Genomic DNA, 28,000 nt, shown 5'->3' with positions numbered 1-28,000 from the left:
CACATGCTTTCTGTTCATTGGTGTCATCACGTGTGCTTTATGGGAACAAATGATCGACCGCTACAACAGTCTAGTTCTTCTTTAGACCGTATTTTAACCCCTCCACCCTGTAACCCGTCCACCCTGTATTTGACCCCCTCCTCACCCCCACCCCTATCCTTGATGGTGGTGCACCCCCCCCCCCCCCTCCCTTACACCGCCCACCCAACCTCCAATGTGTTTGCAGTGACCACAAATACAAAAAAAGCCTTAACTGTTTTCAGCAGTCACCGGGTCTAGGCAGCAAAGCAGGATCAAGCTCACAGATTGCGTGGAGGATTTATTACCTTGCCTGAAATTAGGAGCAAGGCACTCAAGTATCAGTGGTGCCAGACTTGCCGCCTGAAAGGAACAGAGCTGAGAGCACAGGGGACTGTATACAGGTAGGTTTGTCCTCCATTCCTCTATAAGAATGGGAGTGAGAAAAGAGGGGGTTGGGAGCAAACAATCTAAGTGTGTCAAAATTGTTTGTCAATAATGGATTTGTCCACAAGGAGGGCAAATGCAGCAGTATTACTGTACTGTATGTAGCAGCAGGTGCATGAGTGGGCTAGTAAACCAGTCAATCAAGTCTATCTATTGCTGTAATAGATATGTAAGTGTACATTGTACATAGCACAGTTTATTATATGTTTTTCTTGTACATGTTTATTACATGTTTTTCCTTTCCCCTCTATTAAGGAGGTTGCTTTGAATACAAAACAATAACAATGCTGGTTGTTTTATGTCTTATAGTGTTTACTGTAGCTAGGTTTAGTTACAGAGAACAGTACATTATACATGTTTTAGTGATACAGTGTGTGCCATAGAACAGTGGCTCTCAAAGTGGGGTCCAGGGACCCTCAGGTTTCCTTGAGGGGGTTCCAAATGGACCCTTACAGATCTGTAACTCTGAGAGTGTACAAATGGAATCATGGAATTATGGGGGTTCTTGAAATTAAAAGGTTTGAGAACCACTGCCTTAGAAGACCTGCTGATTTGGCAGCGGTGCATGCAGTCAGTTTAGTTAGGCATGCAGGGTTCTCGGTTAGAATTTCACTGTGTGGAGTCTGTGAGGCTGGATCACAGCCGTGAGGTCATATAGCTGTGAGGTTGTAGGGTGCTAACTTTAGATGTAGGTGTCAAATCAATATGTGGCCCAAGATTTAGAGTATTCCCTAAAAGGAAATGGCTGTATTTAAAAAAAGGGGAAAAAAATAGCATTTGGATTTCTCTCTCTACCCATCATATGTCCTAAATGTACGAATGTCTAGCTGTTGACCTGAAAGTAAACAACGTATCAACTAGACACATTTAGAGATGCAGCCATTTTAGTTGGGCTATTCGTACTGCGGTATACTGAAAGTCACTGAGGCACTGTCCGCTGTCGCATCACAGCATACTGCTGTTCAATGCACCATGCCGTGTCTGTTTGGCAGATGTTTTGAATGGCTGTGTCTGTAAGTGCTGCGACTAGAAGAGAAAAGGTGAATGGGTTCAAACAGAACATAGCATCATCAACGTGCACATCAATAGAAAACTGGCACGCTGCCCAGTGTGTTGTAGGTAAGTGTTTGGTTTCCCTCACATACTTCGTATGACATAATAATACATCAACTTGGCAATGGCAGCTTTCTTCATTGAAATGAATGGCCAAATCCACCAAGAAGTTCTAACAGCGCTATTAGCCCTCATTTTGTTGCTAAAATAAGTGCTAAGGCCTTGTCATCAGAACCAGTTTTGTGTGAGTTATGCACAGCAGAAGATACATTCTGTCTTGTACACTCTGTTGGAGTCAGTGACGTGCGGAGAATTGCAGTAAGGGACATTTGAGAACCCAGCAGATGCCATTTCAAGAGAACATGGTCAGTGGTGCAGTCATCTGTGTTGCTGGAGGGCTGAATTGCTCAAATGTCTAGCACTTGTAAGGCATTAAGCAAGATGTGTTTGTTCGCCGCTCTGCATCTCAGGCATCTTCAAAGGACCGCACAGGCACCTGATTCATTCTTTACTGTTATTTCATCATTTGAAAGGAGAAGCTGTCCTAGTGTGATATCCACTTTTGAAGCATAATGGTATTACATCTAACATGCCGGTGTACTGTAGCCAGCAATCACAATTAAAATCCATCAGGTCATATCCTCATGCCATTTGCCCGAGTAGTGAATGGAGTTATTAGCACGACACTGTATTCAGAACTCACAGTAGTCACGACGGGAAATGTATAGCAATTAAAACCTTTCCTGTAATGCTTGTCATCATAAAAATAAAAAAGTAAAATAAGAAAAAGTAAATTTCCTCTGAGTCATTGTTACCCTTCTTCCATACAGTATAATTGTGTGGACGGATCATAGTTCAGTGATATTAATGTCAACAGAAGCTCAAAAGAGAAAGAGGGTATTTGAGAATGCATAATACCAGTAGAGACTGCAAATAGCCTAAACCCTCTAAAATAATTACTTTGACTGAAAAAAAGAAGAGAATATATTCAACACTGCTCCCTGTCAATTTTCAATCAAACACTTTTCAAGACAGTCTGCCTTTTGTGTTGGAGAGTAATAATCACTTGCCAGTGGTGTCAGGCAGCCCACGTCCTGACACCATATAATCATGTTATGAAGAATGGGTCTTATTACTCACTGCGACATAAATGTTTCCCTTTATAAGCTCTGCAGCACTTATTTGTGAAATCTTTGGGATAATGGCCAGTGCACATAATGTGGATATATTGACAGTGAATTTGTCCACACAGGCTCACAGCAGGTGTTAATTAAAACGGATGAGATTCCTCTGAGCTCCTCAACCAAGTGTAAAAGTAATGAGCTAATAACTAGTCTTTTCAGCTGCACTATTCAGTGGGAGGGAAGTACTGCGAGAAAACTGAAAGGCCCCCTGCCCAGACATCATCTCTTGTTGCAGGCTGATTTGCTCTTACCATATGTGTTAAGTAGTTCACTTTCAAGGTCTTGCCCTGAGCCAAGACCAGTGTCGGAGCCCAGTTCCTTTGGGGACATGGGCATCAGCATGTGTACAGCTAAAATTAAAACATCCCAATTTGAAGATGTGTCTGCGTGTATGATCACTACAACTCCCAGAGGATGTGAAAAGACTTTTAAAACACATGCAAATGTTGAGGAGAAAAAAATCATTTAATTCATGCAAAAAAGTATTTTTTCTTCCATTTCTTTACCGAATGGGTTCCCACTTCCCAGGTTGTCTTGAACCTAACTAGGATGTATATGCGTCCTAATGTAATGAGACAGTATGTACACACAGCTAGATTTCCTAAAACAAAACAACAAAAACAACTACCTACAGTATAGGAAGCTTCCTTGTAAACTAAATAGAGCCATTGTATTTCACCTTCACAAAACCAGCATAATGCATATTCAATTTACGATTTAGAACTTCCAAAATCAGTTGTGACACCTGCATTAAAAGTTTACAATAAGTAATGTATGTATTCTTTGCAACACTGATCCTATGTGCTTTTTTACGATGGTAGTCCCCAAACTGTGCCTCGACATCCTATACAGCCCATTTTAATCCAAGCAAAACACTCCTGCGTGCAACAATTGTTTTTTAGGTGGTAAAATAAAAAGTTAGGGTTAACATTTTGAGTCATGGCAGACTAAATGCATGATGAATGCCCTCTTCAAATTCAAATACTATTAGTAATGTCAATAAAACATTGTAAGAGATAAGCATGAGTGATAATTTCCATGCAACTATAACTATGCATAACAACAGATGGCCTAATGTGGCCGTAAGATTTAAAGTCACTTCTTGATTCAAATGCAGGGATGCAGGGATTTCAATGTGTCAACATATCCTACATTTGCATTATTAAAAAATAATATATTGTTAATCATTCAGCATTTAATAGTGTTTATATGAAGAAAAAAACACACGCTGTAAGCAGTGCTAGTCACAGAGAAGTAGTACAGTACTTACCTTTTCACCCCTACTTCATTTTCTGAAAATGTAGAGGTATAAGAACAGAAAAAAGAAATCATTGCTTTTCCTAACCACGCCCACTTAAAAACAATCCAATGGGAGGTTAAAGACCCTGAACTTAGAGTTGCATTAGGTTAAATTTTACAAGAACCATAAATACCAATGGTTTGAACTTCCATGAAGTGGTGAATGTGACCTCTCATATAAAGAGGCTAACACTTAAAATAGTTAAAAAGTCTCATGTTGTGCGGCGACCAGATAGCTGAACCGTTAAGGCACATGATACCACATGGGCAAAGAATGCCTTCTACAGCGTGACCCCGGATCGATTCCCGGCCGATCGGACCTTAAGCTGTGGGTCTTTCCCCTGCTCTCCACATTTCCTCTGTCTGTCTGAATAAAGAATGAAAACGCAAAAAAGTGTCATGTCAGGTTCTTCTGATTCAGTTGATTCCTTAATTCTAAGGCTGCAACTATCGATTATCCTTTTTATTATTCTATCGCATATAAATCAAATTATCATGAAGCACATTTTTCTGCATAATTGTATTTTTATTTTCTATACTGGATATCAATCAACAATGAGAAAACATTCTAATGTATATTATAATTGACTAACTCAATTAGTGTGATTAACTACACAAGCCCTATTTTATATTTTGTCGTACAATGGTGTCGCACAAAAATAGCAATGATTTTTTGCTATTTTTGTAGATCACGTGTTATTTTTCAATAAACCAATTAAATTGATAGTCCAATTAACTGTTGGACCCCTACTTCCAGTAGTTGACAATCCCTTTTACTGTAGATTATACCTGATGGGTGCTATATAGAATTCATTGGAACATGTTACTGCTAAGTAACATGTTACCATTTCATTTAAATTATAAACCATTTATCTATAGAAAATTGCACTTTTGTACACTAGCACTATTACTCCAACTTACTGCGCAAATATGTTTGGTTAGTTTTTTTAACACATTTTACATAGTATAATTATGTAGTTCCAGTGGTTTGCCAAAAAATGATAACACTGCAGCACTTTCAGATAGAAAATGGTTGTTTACTTTGTCTTGACAATGTTGCCCTTAAGGTGTTGTCCTCGTTTCCAGTTCAGTCGTATAAAAGCAGCCAATCTTTCAATCTGACACAATTCCATTAAACCCCCCAAGATTAACTTTGCCAGCCTCCCACTGGAATCAAGACAGGGCATGGCTATAGGGAATGTGTGGGAGTGGTGAAATCATACAGACAGTTATTGTGTTATCTCATTTCCTTCTTAAATCTTTGCTGGGGTTTTTGTTGTTTGTCTTGAGTACGTTTTTTTAACCCAGACCCCAGGGTAAGAAACATTATATGTACAGTATGAACCTAATCAGTCAAGCAGTTATTTTGACTATGATGTTGTAACACTATCATACAGTGCTACAGATCAACTGAAAAGTAATAGCACTGCTATTTGCATTTGATACAACCTCGACACGTCTCTCAGCCAAATGGAAACGTGATCACATTCCTGAAGTGGGCCTTCGTGTCCAGTATTTGGGTTCAAAGCAGACAGACAAATGGCACCAGGTGCTGCCTCTTACTGACCGATTAGGGAAACTACACCGGAGAAACAGAGTGACATCAATGCTTTACCATCTGTAAAAATAAAAATATCACATGAGCATCTGGAATGTGTAGTTGTCAGATTGCTAAGTGGTTCCCAACCTGTGGGCCGTGAGGATATTGCAACTGGGTTCCCAAATAATTGGCTAAACTCTAAGACTCTATTGATGATATACTGTAACACCAACATAAAATAAATACAATTTTCCAAAATTAGTTTTCTTTTTTTGGGCCCTGATCAGGAAACGTCTGGGAACGACTGCAATAGATTTGTTATAGTAATACTTTGAGAACAAGCGTATTACAAGCTTTAAAATCCATGATTAAAAAAAAAGAACAAATCAGATTATTTTCTGATGATGTTATTCATACATGCATATTCTAATAGAAATGTCTTCTTTCACCTTTCTTGACACACTACAGGGCTTTGTGAGTCAGCAGAGCTCAAGAGGATACCAAGATGTGGAAAAGGTCAAAGATCTCCGACCAAACTGCCGCAGGGCAGGCGGGTAAGTGAAGCATGGCGGCTGTCCTCTCTGGCTCTGTCAATCAAGGGTGGGGGGAGGCTGTCATGACACACACTTATAGTGCAACATACACAGAAGATACATAAAAACAGTGTAAATTGTGAGTACATTGATTGATTGTGAAAAGTGTCTTGAAACCACACATTTCTTTCGAGTAACTTCATAACCAAGATTTTTCATCGAATTTGGTAGAGCACCAACCACCTCTGCAAGCCACTTGAAGACAATCGTCACCATTTGTTTTGTGTGAAGTGAAAGCCAATTTAAGAATAATGAATCTTCAAACCCCCTCCCAGAAGATTTTTTTTTTTTTTACAATTTCCCCCACACGTGTAGTGCGTCACTACTAACCACTACAGTTGGGAATGTTGGAGGGTGTACATAAGCTCTTTTAACCTGATCTAGTTCATCTACCGGCAGAACAGACACCCTTGCCAACCTGTAGGAGGCACTAGCGCAGTGACAGATCCCCTCCCTGACCAGCTTCCCAACCTTGAATGCAGCCAATTATGTTTGTTGAGTGCCCGGCCAAGCTGGAGGCACAATGGAGGATTCACTTGAATGAAGTGTAACTGCTGTCGAAGAAGAGCAAGATCAAATTCGTACAAGAACGATAAAACATGACAAAGAGAGACTCATCCTGAATATCACTGAAGATTCTGTATGAAGATATGTCAACTATTTATTGAAGTGAAAAACTTTTTTTTTCTCCAGAACCCCCATTTATGACCTCAAGAAAAACAAAATGCAGGGAAAACAACAAACAAAACATTTTGATGTGGTTGGAGAAACAAACCAGACTCTACAATCATATTTCATCTTATTTTATTTTTCTCCCTAATTTAATTGGTATGCCAATTCCCCCCCATGTGTATTAGTCCACGTCATTGCCAACCCCTTGAGTTGGTGATGAGGGAGGGTGTAGACAACCACGTGCTGCTACTTTTCACCTGACAGAGGGAGTAACGGAGGAAAAAATACTTCCCAATGCTGCCAGCTGCTGAACAGGTGCCCTAACCAACCCTGTATAGGAGTCGTTACTGCAGTGACAGAGAATGTCCTCCCCTGCTGGGCTGGCTTCCCATCCATGAACTAGGCCAATTGTGTTCGTTGTAACACACAGCCATGCTGGGTGCAGCGTGGAGGAGTTGATTTATTCTAGTCTAATTAGCTTACTGCATCGACAGTTAATTTAGTTTTACATTTTCCACTTGTTTCATATAACCCTCCTATCCCATCCCAGGCTCGCTGGGGAATGTTGAAGCGAAAAGTGGTTAGAAGTGGGCTGTATTGGCAAGAGCCATTAGTGACGTGCTCACATCAATAGTGTGCACGTGAAAATACTCTGTAAAACAAACATGGCGACTCCAGCAGGAAACGTTACACCAGCAAAATCTGTTTATTTTGTGCAGTACACATACCTTAGGTAATATTTTAATACAATTCTATGCCATTTTTGCTGACATGAAACAAGTTGAAAATTCTAAAACACAGCAAAATTTGATTAGCAAAATGTTATAATAAATTATTATTGCAGTAAGATAATTTGACTATAATATCTTGAAGCCTGGAATGTCTATAAGGAAGAAACGATTGCTTGTGGCTCATCACAAAAATCACCAATGAAGAGATGCAAGCCCCCCCCCCCCCCTCCTGATGAACAAGTGGAGTGCACCACCGTCACAATTCAGATGACTCTGTGGACAATGACTAAAGGATCTTATACCACCAATCACCACCGTCTCATCCCCGGTTGCACAAAATGCACATCTAACACAAGACATATTTTGTCTGTTTGTCTGTTTGTTTCCTGTGACTGTGATTTGTCTGACATATTTTGTCTGTTTGTCTGCTTGTTTCCTGTGACTGTGATTTGTCTGATGTCTTTCCAACGTTTCAAGTCTACTGTGTATTATCCGTAAATGTGTAAAAATAGATTTGTGTGTACTGTACTACAGTGGTTCTCAAAGTGGGGTCCGGGGTTCCAGGGGGGGTTCCAGGGGGCCCCCAGCAAACAAAAGCAACATAGCATCACAATCATTCTAACCACTTTATCCATAAATACGTTGGCTATTAAAAAATAGAAGATGTACAAGATCACAGGGCGTCACTTCGCACCACGCTGTGAGCTTGTACATCTGCTATTTTTCAAAAATATATATATATATCGACATTTTTAAACAATTTTGCATTTTTTCAACACAAATCTTCTCTACTGGGGAACACTGGCACAGAACATTTTCAGATGGGGGTCCGCGGCCAAATACATATCAATTTGGGGGTCCTTGACACAAAAAACCTTGAGAGCCTCTGCTGTACTGTATGTGTCTTTGTGTCCATAATCCTGTCAAAGTTCCTAAGCTACCGTGGTGCTTTTGTCAGGATTAATATTTTCCTGTCCTGTTTCCTCTCCTGCCGTCATGTTGCGTGTGTTAAGTCGACGCGTCTGACGGAGCGTACCCCGAAGAAAGAGGTATGGGAACAGAAAAACAAACAAACAAACGAAACAACAATCATTTTACATCATTTAAAAATGCATGCTTCTTTGGTGGCTGCGTTGCATGAATGATGGATTATATGCTTTCCATCATTTTTGAAAGTGGTCATCTGGAATAGATGACTACACTTTCAGCTTCACAACAGATGCATCTGTTTGTGACATGTTCCAACAAAGTTGTAATTACAGCAGTGAAAGCTGTAAGCAGAGGATACAGTGGCCGATTGCCACAATGTATTCACCCCTGTAGTTCAATGGGAAAATGCCTCTGGATTGCAGCGTTCACATTCTCTGTGATTTTCCCCTTGCGTTGGCACAGTTCAGTCTATTTGTCTAGGCTATGACTGACATGGCTACTTTGAATTATTTCACACACACACACACACACACACACACACACACACACACACACACACACACACACACACACACACACACACACACACACACACACACACACACACACACACACACACACACACACACACACACACACACACACACACACACACACACACACACACGCTCTGTTGGGTTGACTTAGGAGCTTTCTGGGAATTTTTTTTAATGCTTTGGTGAAATGAGAGCTGTGGCCATCCTCTTGACATTCTAAGTTTAGCGTATTGGTCCTTTCAAGTTAGGTGCTTTGCTACATCTTTTGCGTTAGAAAGCTCTCTTGAGGCATTTTCCTGCCTATTTTTGTTACAATGTTGAGGAGCTGAAACCCCCAAATCCTCTTATTCCTGTATGGGATATAAAAGAAACAATAATTTTCCATAATTTAAAATGGCATGCTTTTTTGGAATAATCCTGAATCTAGAATCTTCACTCAGACATCAATAAGTAAACCCCCGCTCCACTCCAAGTTTCAATTCTCTTTGGTTGAGTTTTAACTCAGTGGGTGGCCGAGGTTCAACTCTGGGTGGCCAAACAGTGAGTAGCCGTCTGGCCCAGTTTCAACTCAGTGAGTGCCTCTGAGTCTCAACTCTGGAGGGACAGAGAGTGCATTCTCCGGCAGCGGCATCAGACGCGGCCTTGCCGGCAACTCGCTCCTTCTGCAACTCTGGGTGGCCAAATATCCTCTTGTTGAGCAGCCAAGTTTCAACTTGTGTAGCTACATTTCCTTTTGCTATGCATAAAGGAGTAGTTCACCCAAAAAAATGCTTATTTTCTATCAATTACACACCCCATGAAGCATTGAATTCATGGATATTTTTTGTTTTTTGTCGCATTCCTAAGCCAATAATTTGATTACCGGCGGAAATATGCTAATATATCCGGTAGGAGACTCAAAGACATTCCTAAGCCAATAATTCCTAAGCCAATAATTTGATTACCGGCGGAAATATGCTAATGTATCCGGTAGGAGACTCAAAGGAGACTCTTTGAGTCTCCTACCGGAGAGACCGCCGGTCATCAAATTATTGGCTTAGGAATGTGACAAAAACAAAAAACTCCATGAATTCAATGCTTCATGGGGTGTATAACTGATAGAAAATATGTAATTTTTTGGGTGAACTACTCATTTAAACTAGGAGTGGCTGAGTTTCAACTTACAGTAGTTTGTAGCCAAGGGTTAACTCTCTAAACAGGCAAGTTTTGGTAAGCCCCTCGATGGTTCCTGCAATAATATGATCAAATATAACAGAAGTAAAGCATTGATATCCAATGTTCCAGTTTTGATTACTGGATATCCACTTCTAAAGTTCAAATCCTTCTTATACGATGTCCCAGACATGCCACTACTGATCATTTGATGGCAGTATAACAGGTAAAGTGCAAAAGAAACTGCTTGTGTGGTTTGTGTTCATAAGTGATCTACATAGGAAGTTACGTCTCGTGTGTCTTAGAGCTGTTGATGTACTGAGTATCCACAAACCATGTACAATACAAGTACAGAACTCCAGGTCCAGCAGGTGTAGTTAATTATCAGCTTTTAAATACAGATTCCTCTCAATGCATTGGGACCCTATAGCGGTCAGCTTACTCCTATAGGGGGAGGCTGCCGATCTGGAGCCTGCAGATATACAGCCTAGGCAGTTTTATGACCAGGCAGTTCCACCGCCCAGACCGAAATAACCACATTATGGTCCAAAGAGTATCAGGTTAGTGCAAAGTCAAAACCGGAAGATGAAAACCATGGACAAGGCAGTTGCGCCGACAAAAGAGAGCTTGAGTCGTGGTGTGATGGCCACGCTAAAGACTTGAGTTGCATACAGACAGGATGGGATTCAGCGATAAACTATTAGGACAATGCACATAGTACTTGACAACAAAATTAAATAAGACTATTTTGAATCGACAATGTCCGCATCTAGAAATGTTATGAAATGTATTTGTACCGAACATTGTTAAAAAACCATTAAAATATTAACCATTGTAAATGGTAAACTGCATGGCCTATTTCTCACTTAAAATGTTATCAGAAATACAGTATATCTGCTTGTGTTCCAGGTCAGTAGCATCCCCCTTCTTGTTTAATAGCCTAGATTTTGAGGATAAAACCTGAGATTTTGTGTATGCACCAAAGGCATTAAATCTTTGAATCTTGCCAGTGTACTGAGCCCTACAGTATAACACCCAGTAGGACAAAAGTATTCAGTTGGCAGTCAGTCAGTAATATCCTGTTTTTCAAGTATCATTGCAGTTTGTTATGGTAAACTTGATCAAAGTGTACCTATTCAGATATTGTTTTCTTTATTGTTATATCCCAGTATAAGAGTAAAATTATTGGGTTCCGGGCCGGCTCCTCAACAATGCAGTCCTGAACAAACAATGCTGAAAATCAAATAAATAAAATAAATATGGTAAATAGAAATAGTAGCGATATATATATATGCATACATATATATATGCATGTGTGTGAGTGTTTGTGTGTGTAAAAAGAAATAGCAGTAAAATACATGTCTGTGTGTGTGTGTGTGTGTGTGTGTGTGTGTGTGTGTGTGTGTGTGTGTGTGTGTGTGTGTGTGTGTGTGTGTGTGTGTACAGTATGTGCGCCCGAGCACGCACATGCATGATATGTGCGTGCGTGTACATACATTATGTACATTATATATGTACGTTTGTGTATATTTATATGTACAAATATAAAATGTTCGGTGTCTGTGTGTGTCGGATGTTAAGACAATATAATGTGTATTGTGCCGTATGTGTGTAGGTCCTGTCTTAATAAATGTGCACAAAGTGTGTGTGTGTGTGTGTGTGTGTGTGTGTGTGTGTGTGTGTGTGTGTGTGTGTGTGTGTGTGTGTGGGTGTGGGTGTGGGTGTGTGTGTGTGTGTGTGTGTGTGTGTGTGTGTGTGTGAGAGGCACACAGGCAAGTTCATATGCCTGGTTGCTGTCCCGGAGACTGCTGGTCCGGGCCTTGAGGTTGTGGTACTGCTTGCCAGATGGTAGCAGCTGAAACAGTCCATGGTTGGGGTCTTTGATAATCCTATGGTCTTTACTGATACAACGACCGGTGTATATATATCCTGGATGGAGGGAAGTTCACATCAACTGTAATGCAACAGGTCAAGATGCTCTTGGTAGTGCCTGTAGTAGGCCCGTAGGATCTTTGGCCCAATTCCCGAGGTGGAAGACCTGTTGTGCTCGTCCCAGGTGCGGTCCTCAGTGATTTGAACGGATGAACGCCAAGGAGCTACTCTCCACCGTGGATGTAGATGGGGTCCAGCCTCTCACCGTTATTCATGTAGTCCATGATCAGCTCCTTGGTCTTGTCGACGTTAAGCGATAGGTTGATTGCACTGTGTCAGGTTGTCGACCTCTCTCCTGTGGGCCGTCTGGTGATCAGGCCTATCATTGTTGTGGCATCGGTGACCTTAATCATCTAGTTCAACGATGAATTGGTGCTCTTTTGTCATTAGGTATAATTGTATTGAGGAGAGCAATGGGGTTACTTGTTCATGTAGATTTAGTAAAATGCTCCCTAAATGGAGAGTTGGTTTAAAAGGAGAACTGTCAGAGGTGTTGTTGCCTACCCAAGGGCCCCAGGTAGGTGGGCCGTCAAAAGGCCTGGTCGTTGGTCTTAAGCGTTTGCATTGGCGAAAAATGTCTTAGTTAGTGTCATGAGGCCCTTGAGGCACTCTGTCCCTCATGTTCTATGCGCCCCTTATTAAGATGGAAATGTTTTTTACATGGTTTACAGTACCTCCATGGTGTTAACTGCGCTGACTGCAGGATGGTGCATGCTAAATGACATGGCTTTCATGCTAATATGCCCTTATCCAAGATTAAAGCTAAGTCAGGGTACCAAAAATTTTGATCAAGTAATTAATGGGAGAGAATGAGGGAAAACATACAAAGACAATGGAAAGGTGAGCATGTTGATAGTTTAAGACTGCTTTAAGCTAATAACGGAGTTTGTATGGTTGGCTAGATTGCTTGCAGTCTGAGCAAGTTGCTTGCTGATTTGCATAATGGTAAAGAAAACAAAAGAAAAGAGTTTAGATCCCATGGCCCAAAACTCGAGCTTCAGAGCCCATGGCCTGGAAAGATAGTCAGCCATACTGTGATTAGCTGATAATTTTGTTTGTCAGGTTTTTTAATGTATTTTTTTAGCTATTAAATCTGACTTTATACAGATTAGTTTGCCATTGGATGTATATAAAGTTAAAACTAGCAGTAACTAAAACTAGAATTAAAGTTGAATTCAATTGCTACCTCTTCGCTGATCTAACAGACATACTACTATTGTCTAACCTACAATATCAGAGGTTGCCCTCTGTCATTGTACAGTAGCTGCAGTATAATACATGTGACAATGTTACAGTTTACCTCAAAATGTCTTATGTGTCATCTTCAATGTTATTTATATTCTTATAAATATAAATAACATATATTCTTGAGACAGTCTGTAATGTGTAGGCTTATTAGTACAATAAGTACTAATACCCTTCTCATCCTGTGTTGACTTACAGTTTTGTAATGGTTTTCAAAGATTTTCAACAGATGGGAAGGGGACCCATAGAGACTGATTTGGGCCTAGAAAATTGTTGCTACACCCCTGAGAACTGAACAGTCAATTGTTGTATAGCACAAAGTACTGCTTTATGTCAACGTTTTGAAATAATTACAGTGGGTAAAACGAAGCCTTGACATGACAAAAGACGAAAAAATAAGCTGAGCTGACCCCTCAGAGTTGACTAGTCGACCAATTACAGTAGATGTTGACCTCTGAGTATTCATTTTTTTCATAGTATTGTGTACACTGCTCACTGTACTACTTGAAGTAAAAAAAATGAAATCAGTGGCACAAGGTAATTTTTTCCCCCCTGGATTTTTTGACACGGACTGCTTTCATTTTACAGACTGCAATTTTTGAAGCTCGGGTACAAAGCAGTAGCATTGTCTTGTACCACAAAAATGTGCTATGTGACTGTCCCCCTTTAATAGATTATGATAGGTTAACAGTAATAGCTTTTAATTAACAATTTATTTTTGACTGATCGGTAATGTACATTTTTGGCATTTCTAATTCTTGGCATGTTTTATATATTTGATCAGGCATCAGGAAGAAATCAAAAATGCCCGGTGTGATGATCACACAGTTTATTGAGGAAATTCCAGAAGGAAAGTCCACTCCAGACTTCACCCGCAAACCCATCGGCTTGACCATTCAAGAGGGTAAGTCTCCAAATAAAAGGCCCAGAAGAAAATGCTTGATCATTCCCATACGCACGTTTTACAAAGAACAGAGGCGACTACAACGTTCCAATGACAATAACTGCAGCATCATACAGATCCGCTTTGACCATTACACATACTGTTTGGGAAACATTATCCTGATGTAGGCCTACTCGTTTCCGCTATAGGGCATAGCAGTGGCAGCCATTTTGTGGTGCCACAGATAATCTTTCCAATAGAGATTTCCCAAAATATTTATATAAATTAATTTTAAGACTGGAACCAAGCCATCCAGGCTCCTGGTTAATCATGACAAATACATTTTTTATTCTGTTTCAAAAAATATTTTAAAACTACAACAAACAAAAAACAAAAAAATATATATATAATATATTAAAGAAATAAGCCACAAGAGGTCGCAGTTTACCTTGTATTTTATAACGGCTGAGAGGCGTAGTGAGGCACGACGCGCCATTTTAGAAAATATGTATAAAATATTTTTTGACAAAGAATCAAATGTTTTATGGTTATGATTCACCAGGAGCCTGAATGGCTTGGTTCCAGGCTTAAAATAATTCATATAAATATTTTCAGAAATCTCTATGGGGGAAATGAATGTGTTTTCTATCTGTCGCACCACAAAATGGCTGCCACTGCTATGCCCTATAGGTAAGGAGCAGTGATGTTTATCTGGGAGCAGTTTTGTACAGTTTCACTATGGCATGAGAGTAACGTGCACTTGCAGAATCATGATATTACGAAGACAGAAATATGAGCCATATCATATTTGTCAAAAGCAAGCGATTTATATTTTTCATAGGTAACTTGCTAAAGAAAGACTTAACTACATGTGACAGCAGTGACAAGGCATGTGATGAGGCATGTGATGAGAGGGGGGAGCAGGTGAAATGCCACTCTTGCTGAAGATATGTTTCACCTTCCACACTCCCCACAGATGGGAAATGTAGAATGACACAATTTACGATGTTGATGACCTTCTTTTCCTCACCCATGAACATGCTGTCCTTATTTGACCTGAGGAAAAAATAACTTTCCTAACTTGGAGGTGACGTGTTAGCATTTAAACTGGAGCCAGTCTGTCTCATGGGTACAAAATATAATACGATGCAGCAAACAAACAAACATATATATAAACAAAAAAAAAATATATATATATATAACCATCACAAATATTACTAGAAGTAAGTTGTTCTCTTTATTTAGATTACCAAAATATTTCAGATAGAATGCATGTAGTGACTACTGTATGTCATCATTACTGAAAATGTGGCGATGGATTAGTTTGTCACTAATAAAATGCTTTTATCTCAGGTAAATATGGGGTTTTTAAAGCCACAATAGTGGGTGATCCAACACCCACTGTTACCTGGGCCAGAGCAAATGAAGAAATAATCTTTCACCCTGACTTATGCGTGCAAAAGTATTCTGAGGAAACTCAAGAACATACACTTGAGGTAAGTCTTAAAGTGTGGAAATGATGACATTTTGTAATCATACTGAGCTTTAAACTGTTTCTATTGGCATTACATTTGTCATTGTATTTGTTCAAAGTTCCCAAGCCTTGTTCTTGAGGATGCAGACACCTACAAATGTTTTGCAACAAATGAATATGGACGGGCAGTTTGCACAGTCAACTTGAATATTATTCAGGGTAAGATATAAAGTGCTGTTTCAATCATCTATTATCTTGACTTTCTGAGATTAGTCATGGTGTAAACATTATAGAACCTTAATCTTTGTTTACAGTTGGATTCCATAAGTCGAGGGAACAGAAGGGACAAGATGGTAATATTGTTTCTATTTCTATCTATATGTTTAGTCAAAATAATACTTACATAATTTAAAGGTAGGGTAAGTGATTTGCAATTATTCAAATAATTGCAAAATGGGTCTATGTTCTGATAGTGCTCGTTACTATAGAGTGTCCTGTCCATATAAAGAGTCTCCATGTCTCTCCAGCTCTTTATAAAACAGAAAATGTATTTTGTAGTTTTTTTTTTTTTTTTTTTAGTTTCATTTCCAATTTTATCCAACCAGGACAGAGAACTCAATCAGGATATAGATTAAACAAGTGAAATTGGAAGTGATGACACTAAGAAATGAGCAGACAAAATTTTAACTGGAACACTATACAAATTAAGCTTAAAAATGGGTACTTTCTCCTGATTGGCTGAGATTTTGACACCTACCGAAAAAATGCATTTTCTGTTTATTAAAGAGCTGGAGAGACAGGGAGACATCTGTTACTGAACAAACACTCTATAGCAATGATTACTATCAGAATATAGTATTTTAACCTTTTAACAAAATACTTTTTGTTTTAACCAAAAAATATCACTTACCCTACCTTTAAATGTTATGGCAGAGGACCAATTACCTAAAGTAATTGGCCTAGAGTATTGCTATGACTAACTGTATGGTCTGCTGTCAATGCTGTTATTAAACCAAGAAGCTACAAGGGCAGTGTATTCACTTCCTCTAACCGATTTTTTTCTTTCCATCTTTCATTCCTTTTCTTTCTTTCTTTCTTTCTTTTTTCAATTCCCCAGAGCCCATAGAGTACAAAAGTCTTTTGAAAAAGCGGTAAGAGGAAACTTGCGGGACTTGCTCAAGTCAAGTCTAATATTTTTTTCCCCCTTCTAAGTGCTTATTGAGGAGAGTCTGGACAACACTGTGAAGCATGTGCAGTACTGTATGCATTCTAAAACGTGTGTCCTACTGCAGTAATGATGACGGCACACGTGAAACTTCAAAGCCAATGGAGGATTCTGAAAAGGTTTGGGAGGTCCTGCTTAGCGCTGATAAGAAAGACTATGAAGGCATCTGTGTGGAATATGGTGTCACAGACTTCCGTGGCATGCTGAAGAAACTTCAAGAAATGAAAAGGGAGAGAGAGGAGGAGGTAGCACAGGTATGAAGCTATTCTCATCCTATGGTCCCGTTGTTTGGCAAGGAGTTAGTTCGACCTAAAGTATTAGTGATTGTATGTTGTGTAGAACAGTGTTTGTCTGTAATTTATATATATGCCCTTAAAAGTAGCATAAATACTGCTCATGCTGCTATAAACTTGATGTCAATTTTTTTTTAATGAAACACACAGGATCCGTTAAATAATTTACAGCTATTTAGATCTAGTTTGCTTTGTACGAGTGGAAGTACTTTGAACATACTGCTTTACAAGTGTGTGTGTGTGTGTGTGTGTGTGTAATATATTTTTTTCTATATGCTCCTACTGTAGTTTATTTCACATATCAGTACACTGAAACCTATCGAGGTCAATGATGATGACTGTGCAACAATTGAGCTGAACATGGATCTTAAGGACCCCACTAGCAGAATCTTTCTCTATAAGGTAAGGTTCCGACTATGTATATCTATCTATCTATCGTTATTATCTGTGTGTGTGTGAGAGAGAGAGAGAGAGAGAGAGAGAGAGAGAGAGAGAGAGAGAGAGAGAGAGAGAGAGAGAGAGAGAGAGAGAGAGAGAGAGAGAGCGAGAGAGAGAGAGCGAGAGAGAGAGAGAATTTAAAATACCCAATTAGTGAAAATAAACAAAAAGGTAGCCCCACCACATACAATATATATATTTTTTAAACCTAGTAGTGGAGACATTGTATCAGGACTAAAATGACCAAAAATCTATTATTTTTCAACTGTAATTTGCTATATTTTTATTTATGTTTTTTATCTATTTTGGTAATGTTTGCAATAATTCTGGATCGGGCTTTAAATGTCATTGTACATTCTGCAGGACGGTGTCATGGTTCCACTTACCGCAGAAAATGATGACGGCAGGAAGCATACCTTGAAAAAAGTTGGGAATAAGTTTGTGTTCAGCATCAAAGGACTCAGTTCAGAGGACGCAGGACTCTACTCGGTTGATGTTGAGGGTGTCAATGTGTTCTCCACAGATTTTAAAGGTGAGTTACTGAATAGCAGTGCTCAACAGTTATTCATCTTGATCACTGCTTCAAGTGGGCTGGGTAAAATATCGATATTATAACGATATCAGATAATGAGAATATAAAACATGGGATATTTGGCCCTGACCAGTTCAGCGGTTTGCGACAGAGAGACACATTTGTAGATGGCTTGCCTCATGCCGTAAAAATGTCTGTCAAGACTTTGATAAGTTGAAAATGTGGTGTTTTCTAGAGGAATCTGCACCTAAGCAGGCTAATATTATGGAAATATTATCTAATGATGCTTATATTCTTTTTCATTCTGTATGCAAAGTGGCATTGCAGTTTCTTCCCCATTAATTCAAAGGTACCACATTCTCTTGGAAAGTATGTTAAATATTAACATCACTGTAATCATCTTGAAGTAAGAAGACAGACATGTGTTTTCCTGGGTAATTATTTCAGAAACCAAAAACAAGGCTCTTTTTTGGGATAACGTAAACATATCCTACACCCAGTCCAGCCCTAAATTAATTTTAAAAAGAAAATCAATGTTCATTGCAATTAGATGCTCCTGAATGTAACAGTTTCTCCTTGATCTCCCTGCCCCCCCCCCTTATGGAAACAACTAAAACGATGGAGCTCACAAAAAAATAAATTTCACCCACATCTTAACATCTGTAAAAATGTGATGTAACAATAAAGTTGATTCTGACAGCTAGTTAGGGGTTACGTAACTTAATAATTCAATACTTTCTCTCTACCCATCTCCCCTTCCCCATCTGTCTTTTTACCGCACAGTACCACAGGTTGATTTTGCTGCGAAAATACAGGAGGTGAAGGCAGAAGAAAGGGAAGACGCTCTCTTTCAATGCGTTTTATCTGCACCTATGAATGACATCAAATGGTTACTCAAGAACGCACCATTGTCAAATGATGAAAAATTTGAAATCACTGTATCTGACGACAAGCTCATCCACAAGCTGATCGTAAAGGATTGTATGCCTTTGGATGCTGGCATCTATGCAGCCGTCGCTGGAATCAAATCCTGTAGCGCCTGGCTTGTAGTAGACGGTAAGATACATGAAAGGTGTTGTGATCGACTTGCTGCTACCCCAAGCCAATTTTTGTGTTAAGAATTATTCTTAAACCCCCTTTATACTTCATCTACAAAAGCTCACAATGCTTGAAGATCGGCTATTTTTGACATGGGAATTTAGTTTTCTTCTCTTTTCCTTAACAAATTTGCTATCTCTTGCTTATATTGACCAAAGATCTTTAGACCTACGGCCTTCAGATGCACGTTTTTTTTTTCTTCTGTAAATGTATGAGAAATTGGGCTGAAAAGTTGACAGATTTTCACACTTCTAAATGTTTGGAAATATTGTTTTTGAATTCATACCTTAGTTAATACTTTAGATATGTATATACTTTTATCTTCTTTACCTTTTGATAAATTATAAGTATGTAACAATTTTTCTTTCAATCTGATGTCTAACCAGTGTCTAAACCATTTTCTGTAGTTGACCCTGCCAACAAGGGGAAGAAGGTAGCTCGCAAAACTACAATGGCTGGCGGCGGCAACTGTAGTGAGGCAGATTTGGTGAAATTAGCAAACGAACAGAACGAGAGATACCAAAAAGAAATGGAGGAAAAGCGAGAAGCTGCCAAAAAGGCTCAAACCGAGAAAGAAGCTGCAGACGCGGTCGCCCGTGGGGAGGCAGAAGTTGCCGCAAAGGCAGCCGCTGAAGCCAAAACCGCAGCCGCGGCTGCCGCTAAGGCACAGAAGGAAGCTGACGCTAAAGCTGCGAAGAAAGCTAAAAGCGCTGCTGCTGCTGGAGGTGCAGCAGGTGCTGGTGGTGCTGGCGGTGAGGGTGGTCCTGGTGGTCCTGGTAAAGGTGCTGGTAAAGGTGCTAAGGGTGCGGGTAAAGGCACTGGTGGAGCTGGAGGTGCGGGCGCAGGTGGAGCTGGAGATGGCGCAGGCGGGGCTGGTGGAGAAGGTGGAGCCAAAGGAGCCAAAGGAGCCAAAGGAGAAGCGGCAAAAGGAAAAGGTGGCGCAGGCGCAGCCGGAGGAGCAGGCGGTGCAGACGGTGCAGGTGGAGCCGGAGGAGAAGGCGGTGCGGGTGGAGCTGGAGGAGACGGTGGTGCGGGCGGAGCCGGGGGAGAAGGAGCAGGTGGTGCGGGCGGAGCAGGTGGAGCCGGAGGAGAAGGAGCAGGTGGAGCTGGCGGTGCAGGTGGAGCCGGAGGAGAAGGAGCAGGAGGAGCCGGAGGAGAAGGAGCAGGAGGAGCCGGAGGTGCAGGTGGTGCAGGTGGTGCAGGTGGTGCAGGCGGAGCTGGGGGAGAAGGTGGTGCAGGCGGAGCTGGAGGGGAAGGTGGTGAGGGCGGAGATGAGGATGAATATGAAGAAGTAACGGATGATGAGGCTGAAGCCCCGGCAGCAGAAGGGGCCGAGGGAGCTGCAGACGCAACGGCAGCAGGTAAGATATCAATTCATCCTGGTGTTTGAACGTTGGAACGTTAGAATGCTAGGAATGTAAACAAAGACACGTGGACCGGAAGTGGAGGGCTGAGGGCGGACCTAACGGCCAACATCCTGTTATCCACATTCTATTGGGAGGTCCCCCCAGAGTCAAATTCAAAGGAAAAAAAACGGCAGAGGGCGCTGTTTTTTCCCTTTTTTGACAATGGGTTCCCAGATTGATTAGGGTGTAATAGTATTACCTTTGCCAAGGAAGTTATATTTTTTGCCCCGTTTGTCAGAACATGTTTTTTTTTTATATTGGATATGTTGCTTTATTCACGTTCATTTATTATGTAAAGGAGAAGGAGCAGGTGCAGCTGGAGGTGCAGGTGGTGCAGGCGGAGCTGGGGGAGAAGGTGGTGCAGGTGGCGAAGGTGGTGCAGTCGGAGCTGGAGGGGAAGGTGGTGCAGGCGGAGCTGGGGGAGAAGGTGGTGAGGGCGGAGATGAGGATGAATAATTGATATTCATCAATTAGTGAGACCATACTATACTCAATATTACAGTAAATTACTTAAATTGGCATTGGAAACCTAAGAAGGTTCATGCGGACATTCAGAGTCCCTAGAAGTTGCAAAATGCATTAATATACAGTTGATTAATATTGTTTAATGTATTTGGTTTTAATATTACCAACAGGGGAAGGTGGTGAAGGTGCAGTACCAGCTGCAAAAAAAATGAAACGTCGCAAGAAGGTCAAGAAACCAGTGGTTGAAGAACCTGTTGTTGGTAAGAGATGGAAAAAGGTTGCGTGCTGTGTAGAAGCTTTGCTGAGCATACAATTGAAACAATTGAATTGGAGGAAATTATTTCTGTAGTATAGTAGTTTAGTAAAATTTTACTGGGTGGATAATTAACTTTAAAAGCCTATTTTAAACTACTTAATAAAGATACAGTAAGATGCTGAGAGAATTTCTCGCCTCCCAGCTTTGAACACATCAGTCATTGTTTTATTCACATACACTCTTACATAATTAGATTTTTAGATGGTAAATATGCTATTTGGAAAACTTGGAAAACATTGCCAATAGCCACAAACAGACCCACAATATAGCAAATACAGTTTGAAAAGTAATCACCAATAGATAAAAGCTATACTATGCTTATACAAACATACAGTGCATGCATACAGTGTGTTAATTTGATATAACACGTATTTACTTTAACAAATGCAGTACAATTCATGTCTCAGAAATTGGAAAAACCAAGATCAAGTTGTGAAACTCAAAGTGTCCACCCTCTAACTCATTGTCTTTATAAATCCCCAGACCCAGGAGTTCATTTTAATGCTATACTGTCTGACTGCAAAGCCAATATTGGGGAAACAGCAGAGCTGGAGTGTAAACTGAGCCGTGAAGATTGTGAGGGAGTCTGGTCCAAGGATGGAGAAGAAGTAAGACTTTGTGTAAAAATGTCTCAATTTTACAATTCATTTTCCAACGGCCTCAAGGCACTATATTACTTAGTTCATGCAATTTAATGCAGATTGTTGTTTTTACATTTCCACTTTTAGAGATGTAATGTTAATCAGAATTTGCTGACAATTTCTGTAGCACAACTGTTTGATATGTTTTTTTTTATCCCTTTCTTTTCATTTGGTGGTATTTCACATATTGTTTGTAGCATGTGTACTGTATCAGTGTTCAATGTCATAATATATTTCAGATGTGATTATGGACAAAGTCGAATTGGTTGATTTATGTAACGTTTGTACGCATTCTTTGCACAGATTCAGGCCTCTGACGACATTATAATTTCTAAAGAAGGATGCTTCCAAAGACTGAAAATCCAAAACATTACAGAGGAACATGCTGGAAAATATCGCTTTGAGATTGATGGACGGAAGTCTGAGGCTGACATTGCTGTTGAAGGTACCAAATTGATTGATTGATTGAGATAGATAGATGCGATAGATGAGATAGATGAATAGATAGATAGATAGATATTCATTGATGATTACTGTGTAATATTGATTACAGTATATCTTGTATTAATCAATGTGTCCATCCATCATTGTGTTCCAGATCCACCTAGATTTGATGCTGAGGAGCTGGAAGAATTTAAAAAGCCTGTAATGGTGAAAAAGGGTCAACGGGGAAGTTTCAAAGTGTCTTATGTTGGACGGGAACCTATAAAGGTTCAGTGGTACATAGATGGAAATGAGCTTTCTGAAGAATCAAAAGTCCAAATTGAGAACACAGACGGCTGCAGCTGCCTGCTGCTCAACAAACTGCAGCGCAAGGACAGTGGCGAAGTGAAGTTTAAACTCAAGAATGAGTTTGGCACCATGGAGGCCTTCAGCGAGCTTATTGTACTTGGTAGGTATAGTCAAGACGTGCAAGGCTATCAGAAATATGTTAGATGTACAGTAAACACGTTTTCTTAACTGTGAAATAATTTAAGCAATTTCAACCTGGTTCATCGTTTTTTTCTTTTTTACAAAAGTTCGAAAATAGCAGATACAGTGTACAGTATAGCTATTTTCTGAAGTGGTTTAACCACTTCAACTCTATATATTCCATTGACCGGAGTCCCCCAGGGGTCTATATTAGGCCCCCTCCTTTTCTCACTCTACGCCAAATAGTGTCACCGATAGTGAGATTCTAGATCTGCTAAAGTTCGCCCTAGAATAAGGACGCTAGGGTTAATAAATAATCAAATAAAAAGTTAATAAAATAAAAATCTGCAAGCATTCACTTTATTTTATTTATTATTTGAACTAACATTAGATAATAAGTATGATTTAACATATTTTTTCTTTTTTTTTACAGATAAACCCACCCCACCAATGGGACCTTTGGAGGTAGTTGAGGGTTCTTCTAGTGCAGTCGAAATCAAGTGGAAGCCACCAAAGGATGCAGGTGGCTGCAAGATAGACAACTACATTCTCTCGCGTAATCAGGTGGGCCGGAACACTTGGAAGCAATTGGGCCCAATTGGTCCTGTGGCCAAGTACAGGGACACTGATGTGGACCATGGCAGGAGGTATACTTATCGCATCAAGGTTGAGACTGAAATGGGTGACAGTGAGTTGTACGAAACTGATGATGTTCAAGCTGGTACAAAAGGTAAATTGATCAATCTTCATTCAACAGTATTTAATTATGCCAAGTGAACTATCCCAAGATTAGCTTCTAGAATTAATGTACAACATCGAGATTCAAAATGTTTTCCAACAAATTGAATTGAGTACATTTAAGCTAACTATGGGTCCACATTTACAAATAACAATCTTGTGTTTGTGTTGACAGCATACCCTGGACCTCCCGCTTTGCCCAAAGTGGTTAGCGCTTTCAAGAACTGTATCAATCTTTCTTGGAATCCTCCTACCAATACAGGAGGAACCAACATTGTGGGATACAATTTGGAGAAACGCAAGAAGGGCAGCAATCTGTGGGGAGCAGTAAACCCACCGGGTGAAATGATCAAAGGTCATTTCATTTTATCCCCAATTATCACAACACAATGATGAATGTAATGTTTTCTCCTGTTATTCCTTTTTTGCATTTCTTCATGTTTTTCGATTAAACTTTGTTTTGTTTTTTTACTATAATTTTTTCTACACAGGAAAAGGATGTGGTTGCAAAGATGTGGTCGAGGGCATGGAGTATGAATTTCGTGTGGCTGCAATTAATGACTCAGGAGCTGGTGAATTCAGCCCCCCATCTGAGTTTGTGTTTGCCAGGGACCCCAAAAGTAGGCCACCGTTTATTTTATCATAATTCATTTCATCATAATTATCGGTTATGTTTTAGTGTGAAAATATTGTCATGCATGCCTGGCTAACATGTTCAAGCTGGCATCACCATTCTGAGCATAATCATATTGTAAAAAAAAAACTGTCATATAACGAAGTATATTCTGTGGTTAACACTAAACATGATTGATACATTACAGATCCTCCTGGTAATGTTATCGACCTAAAGGTGACAGACTCCACTTACACCACCTTGACCCTCTCTTGGACCAAACCCAAGGAGGAAGCCAAAGTTCACGATGAAGCCAAGGGATACTTTGTGGAAATCAGGCCTGCGCAAGACCCAGACTGGGAACGTTGCAATGTGAATGCCGTCATCAGTACCACCATGACAGTGAAAGGCTTGAAGTCTCTGAATATGTACTGGGTGAGAGTTGTTGCCGCAAATGAAGGAGGAGAGGGCCCTCCACAGGACCTGGATAACTACATCCTAGCAATGCCTCCTCCTGGTAAGAAAATTAAATCAAGCATGAATGGTGTAAAAAAAACTAAACGTAATTCTATAATATTTTCAAGGTACAGACACTACAAGATCAACACATTTATTTGCTTTAAGGGCCATGATACCCTAGGCCTGATTTTGTAGTTTGTTTTCCTATGAGAGCCACAAACATACATGTACCTTTCCTTAAAGTGTATGAATGTGTCTTCATGCAGTGAGGCCACGTTTCACTGAGCTCAATATCAAAAGCTTCATGGTGGTGAAAGCAGGGAATTCTGCACGATTCGTCATTAACTTTGAGGTAAAGAATCTATGGAAACCCAACTGGAAATTTGGGCTGAAAACAATTGATCATTTACTTAGTGATGTTTTGTGGGGGCTATTTTATTTATTTATTTATATATATATATATATATATATATATATATATATATATATATATATATATATATATATATATATATATATATATATATATATATATATATAATATTGTCGTCGTACAATGGTGCCACAAAACAATTGCACAAATAGTTGATCTACAAGCTCACAACGTGTTGCATCATGATAGGTTGTGAGCCTGTGATCTTATTTTATTATGTTATACGTTATTTTTTGCTAAAAAAATCTGCAATTTTTTTATCATTGATTAAATCAATTTGTTTGATTAACTGTTGCACGCCTACAGACATGACAGATTCCAAGAACTTTTTTTAAGGTCATGTTTTCACATTTTCCGCAGGCTTCCCCTTGGCCTGATGTAATTTGGCTGAAAGATGCACTGCCTGTATCCAAAAAGGTGACCATCAGCAATGCTGATGGTGCATCCCAGCTTTTGATTCCTTCTGCAGAACGTACAGATAGCGGAATCTACACCATTATTATCAAAAACGTTGTTGGCCAAGACACCAACAGCATTGAGATTAGGGTCACAGGTAAGCTGGGCAAATTGTCTGAGGAGGAACCAGGAGTCAAATATGAACTGCAATTTTTGGCCTATCAGATTGGAACCAGATCTCAATCAAGTCTGAACAGCAAAAATCACATGGAAACAGATTTTTGCAAATCAAAAATGCGATTGAAATCTGGTTTTATGTAGCTGTGTCTCAGTCTGGAATCGGATGCATAACTGATTTATACCTCATCGTACGACAGTGTCACTCACCGAAATAAGCTCACAACGTGTCGCACCGCCGCACGCTGTTGTTAACTTGTGGATCTGCTATTTCAGCGAGTGACACCGTCGTAAAACAAAGTATAGACTAGAAAAAGTGCTCCTTGGACCACAGGTCTCCGCCAGGTCAGGTAGGTTATTGTGGCCTCCTGGTGGCGCTATAATAGGCCAAACTGAAAAGGTTGCCATTTGTTCTTAGGCCTTGCACGGCAATCGGACACTGCATTCATGATTTGAGGCATTTGTTCAAAAAAAAAAAGTGTGCTAAATTAGACCTGCTGGTGGCGCTATAACAGGCCAATGTTAGAAGGGTGGCATTTGCTCCTCAACATAGTGTGAATGTGTGTGCAAAGTTTGACTGCAATCGGATGCTGCGTTCATGATTTGCGTCATTTTGTTCAAAACAAGCCACTACTGCAAACTTTAGATGTCAATCTTAGCTAATCAGGATGGAATATCAAAAATCAAACACATCCGTCTTGATCACATGACTATAGAGATCATGTGTACCGATTTGTGTGAAATTTGGATAAAATCGGAAGGAGTAATATAAAACAATGTGTTTTACATAAGTCGGCCTCCTGGTGGCGCTATAAAAGGCAGATGTGAAAATTGCAGGGCAAAGTTTTTCCTTGACCTCTAGGGAGTGCGCTTACATGCCTTTCGGCCTGGCGGAGACAATTAAGCATTTATCATGCCTATTTCGTTACCACAGCAACCAATGAAGATAGGTCAACGATGTCTGAATACACAAATCTGCGTGCAGTCTGAACAAAGCCCATAACAAACCGTTTTCTTGATAAACTCTAGATGAGCCCAAGCCACCTGGTCCTGTGGACATGGATGAGAATGTCCCTGGCACAGTGACCGTTTCATGGACACCATCTCCAGATGAGAGACGTGATGACAGGCTGCACTACATGGTGACCAAACGCGATTCAACCAAAAGAATATGGAACACAATAGGAGACCGCATCTTCAACAACAAATTCACAGCCTGCAACATAATGCCAGGCCGAGAGTACCAGTTCCGTATCTACGCTAAGAATGACATGGGATCCTCTCATCCATCTGAATCAGCAAAGTGGTCCATCCCTAGCAAAAAAGGTATTTGAAAGATCAGTGTGACAAGCACATCAACATTAGACCCCGGCCAGTATTTTGGTTTGGCTAATATATCTGCAATTATTAGACTACTTTGACAACATCGGTATCTGCAATTATGCAGCCCATATGTTACAATTTAACCTTTTACATTTTTTTACAAACTTTAATCAAATCAAAGTTTTTCAAATTGAATTCAAGTTTTTGCACTATTTTCTTTTTAACTTTCATTTATTTTTACAAAAATTCAGTCAAAACATATGGAATCGTTTGTCTGGGACTTGCCAAAAATCTGAACAATGTATTCACAATGTATACTGTATCTACCTTTTTTCCAGAGAAATTCAAGTTGAATATCCCAGAGAGTAAGACCTGTAACCTAGAGCGTCCACCCAAGTTCTTAGTGGCATTGAAAACACATACTGCACCCCAAGGATATGAATGCTACATGAGCTGCGCTATAAGAGGAGAGCCAACACCCCATGTCACATGGCTCCGCAACAACATCAGCCTGAATACCAACACCAACTACTATATCTCCAACACCTGTGGAGTATGCTCCCTGCTCATACTGAGGGTTGGTCCTAAGGATACAGGAGAGTACACGGTTGTTGCAGAGAATGCTCTGGGCAGGGTAGAATGCTCCACAAAGCTTGCAGTCAGAGGTATAATAGATATATAATAGTTTAATATGTGTTTGTACTTTAGAGCCGTGGTTCCAGGTTGGGTTCACATTTTTAGCCTGAATTTTGTGTTTAACAACATAATGCAACACAGCATACTGTAACATAACACACAGTATCCTCTGTTGAAGTTGTCTGTGGCCCTGTCAGAACCTCACAAACC

At 40.0% G+C, this 28,000-nt stretch overlaps 1 protein-coding gene across 1 annotated transcript in view; it reads left to right on the top strand.

Moving 5' to 3' along the window:
- The first annotated feature begins 276 nt into the window (after positions 1-276).
- LOC308082673 (immunoglobulin-like and fibronectin type III domain-containing protein 1) overlaps positions 277-28,000 on the top strand; it is a 29,298-nt gene continuing 1,574 nt past the window's right edge. Inside the window, exons 1-25 of the mRNA XM_080424616.1 lie at positions 277-422; positions 6,010-6,095; positions 8,551-8,586; positions 14,117-14,236; positions 15,569-15,711; positions 15,809-15,908; positions 16,004-16,042; positions 16,807-16,840; positions 16,982-17,168; positions 17,496-17,609; positions 18,009-18,177; positions 18,961-19,233; positions 19,683-20,636; positions 21,317-21,406; positions 21,946-22,070; positions 22,407-22,548; positions 22,702-22,995; positions 23,449-23,745; positions 23,929-24,108; positions 24,245-24,373; positions 24,575-24,883; positions 25,092-25,177; positions 25,619-25,811; positions 26,861-27,157; positions 27,493-27,819. Of these exons, the coding sequence (XP_080280742.1) occupies positions 6,047-6,095; positions 8,551-8,586; positions 14,117-14,236; positions 15,569-15,711; positions 15,809-15,908; positions 16,004-16,042; positions 16,807-16,840; positions 16,982-17,168; positions 17,496-17,609; positions 18,009-18,177; positions 18,961-19,233; positions 19,683-20,636; positions 21,317-21,406; positions 21,946-22,070; positions 22,407-22,548; positions 22,702-22,995; positions 23,449-23,745; positions 23,929-24,108; positions 24,245-24,373; positions 24,575-24,883; positions 25,092-25,177; positions 25,619-25,811; positions 26,861-27,157; positions 27,493-27,819 (4,687 nt within the window). The 5' untranslated portion in view covers positions 277-422; positions 6,010-6,046. The remainder of the gene's footprint in view (positions 423-6,009; positions 6,096-8,550; positions 8,587-14,116; positions 14,237-15,568; positions 15,712-15,808; positions 15,909-16,003; positions 16,043-16,806; positions 16,841-16,981; positions 17,169-17,495; positions 17,610-18,008; positions 18,178-18,960; positions 19,234-19,682; positions 20,637-21,316; positions 21,407-21,945; positions 22,071-22,406; positions 22,549-22,701; positions 22,996-23,448; positions 23,746-23,928; positions 24,109-24,244; positions 24,374-24,574; positions 24,884-25,091; positions 25,178-25,618; positions 25,812-26,860; positions 27,158-27,492; positions 27,820-28,000) is intronic.

The sequence above is a fragment of the Gymnoscopelus braueri genome, assembly GCF_963280865.1.
Source record: "Gymnoscopelus braueri genome assembly, chromosome: 3".
Taxonomy (NCBI): Eukaryota; Metazoa; Chordata; class Actinopteri; order Myctophiformes; family Myctophidae; genus Gymnoscopelus; species Gymnoscopelus braueri.
This window is presented reverse-complemented; position numbering and strand designations above follow the sequence as displayed.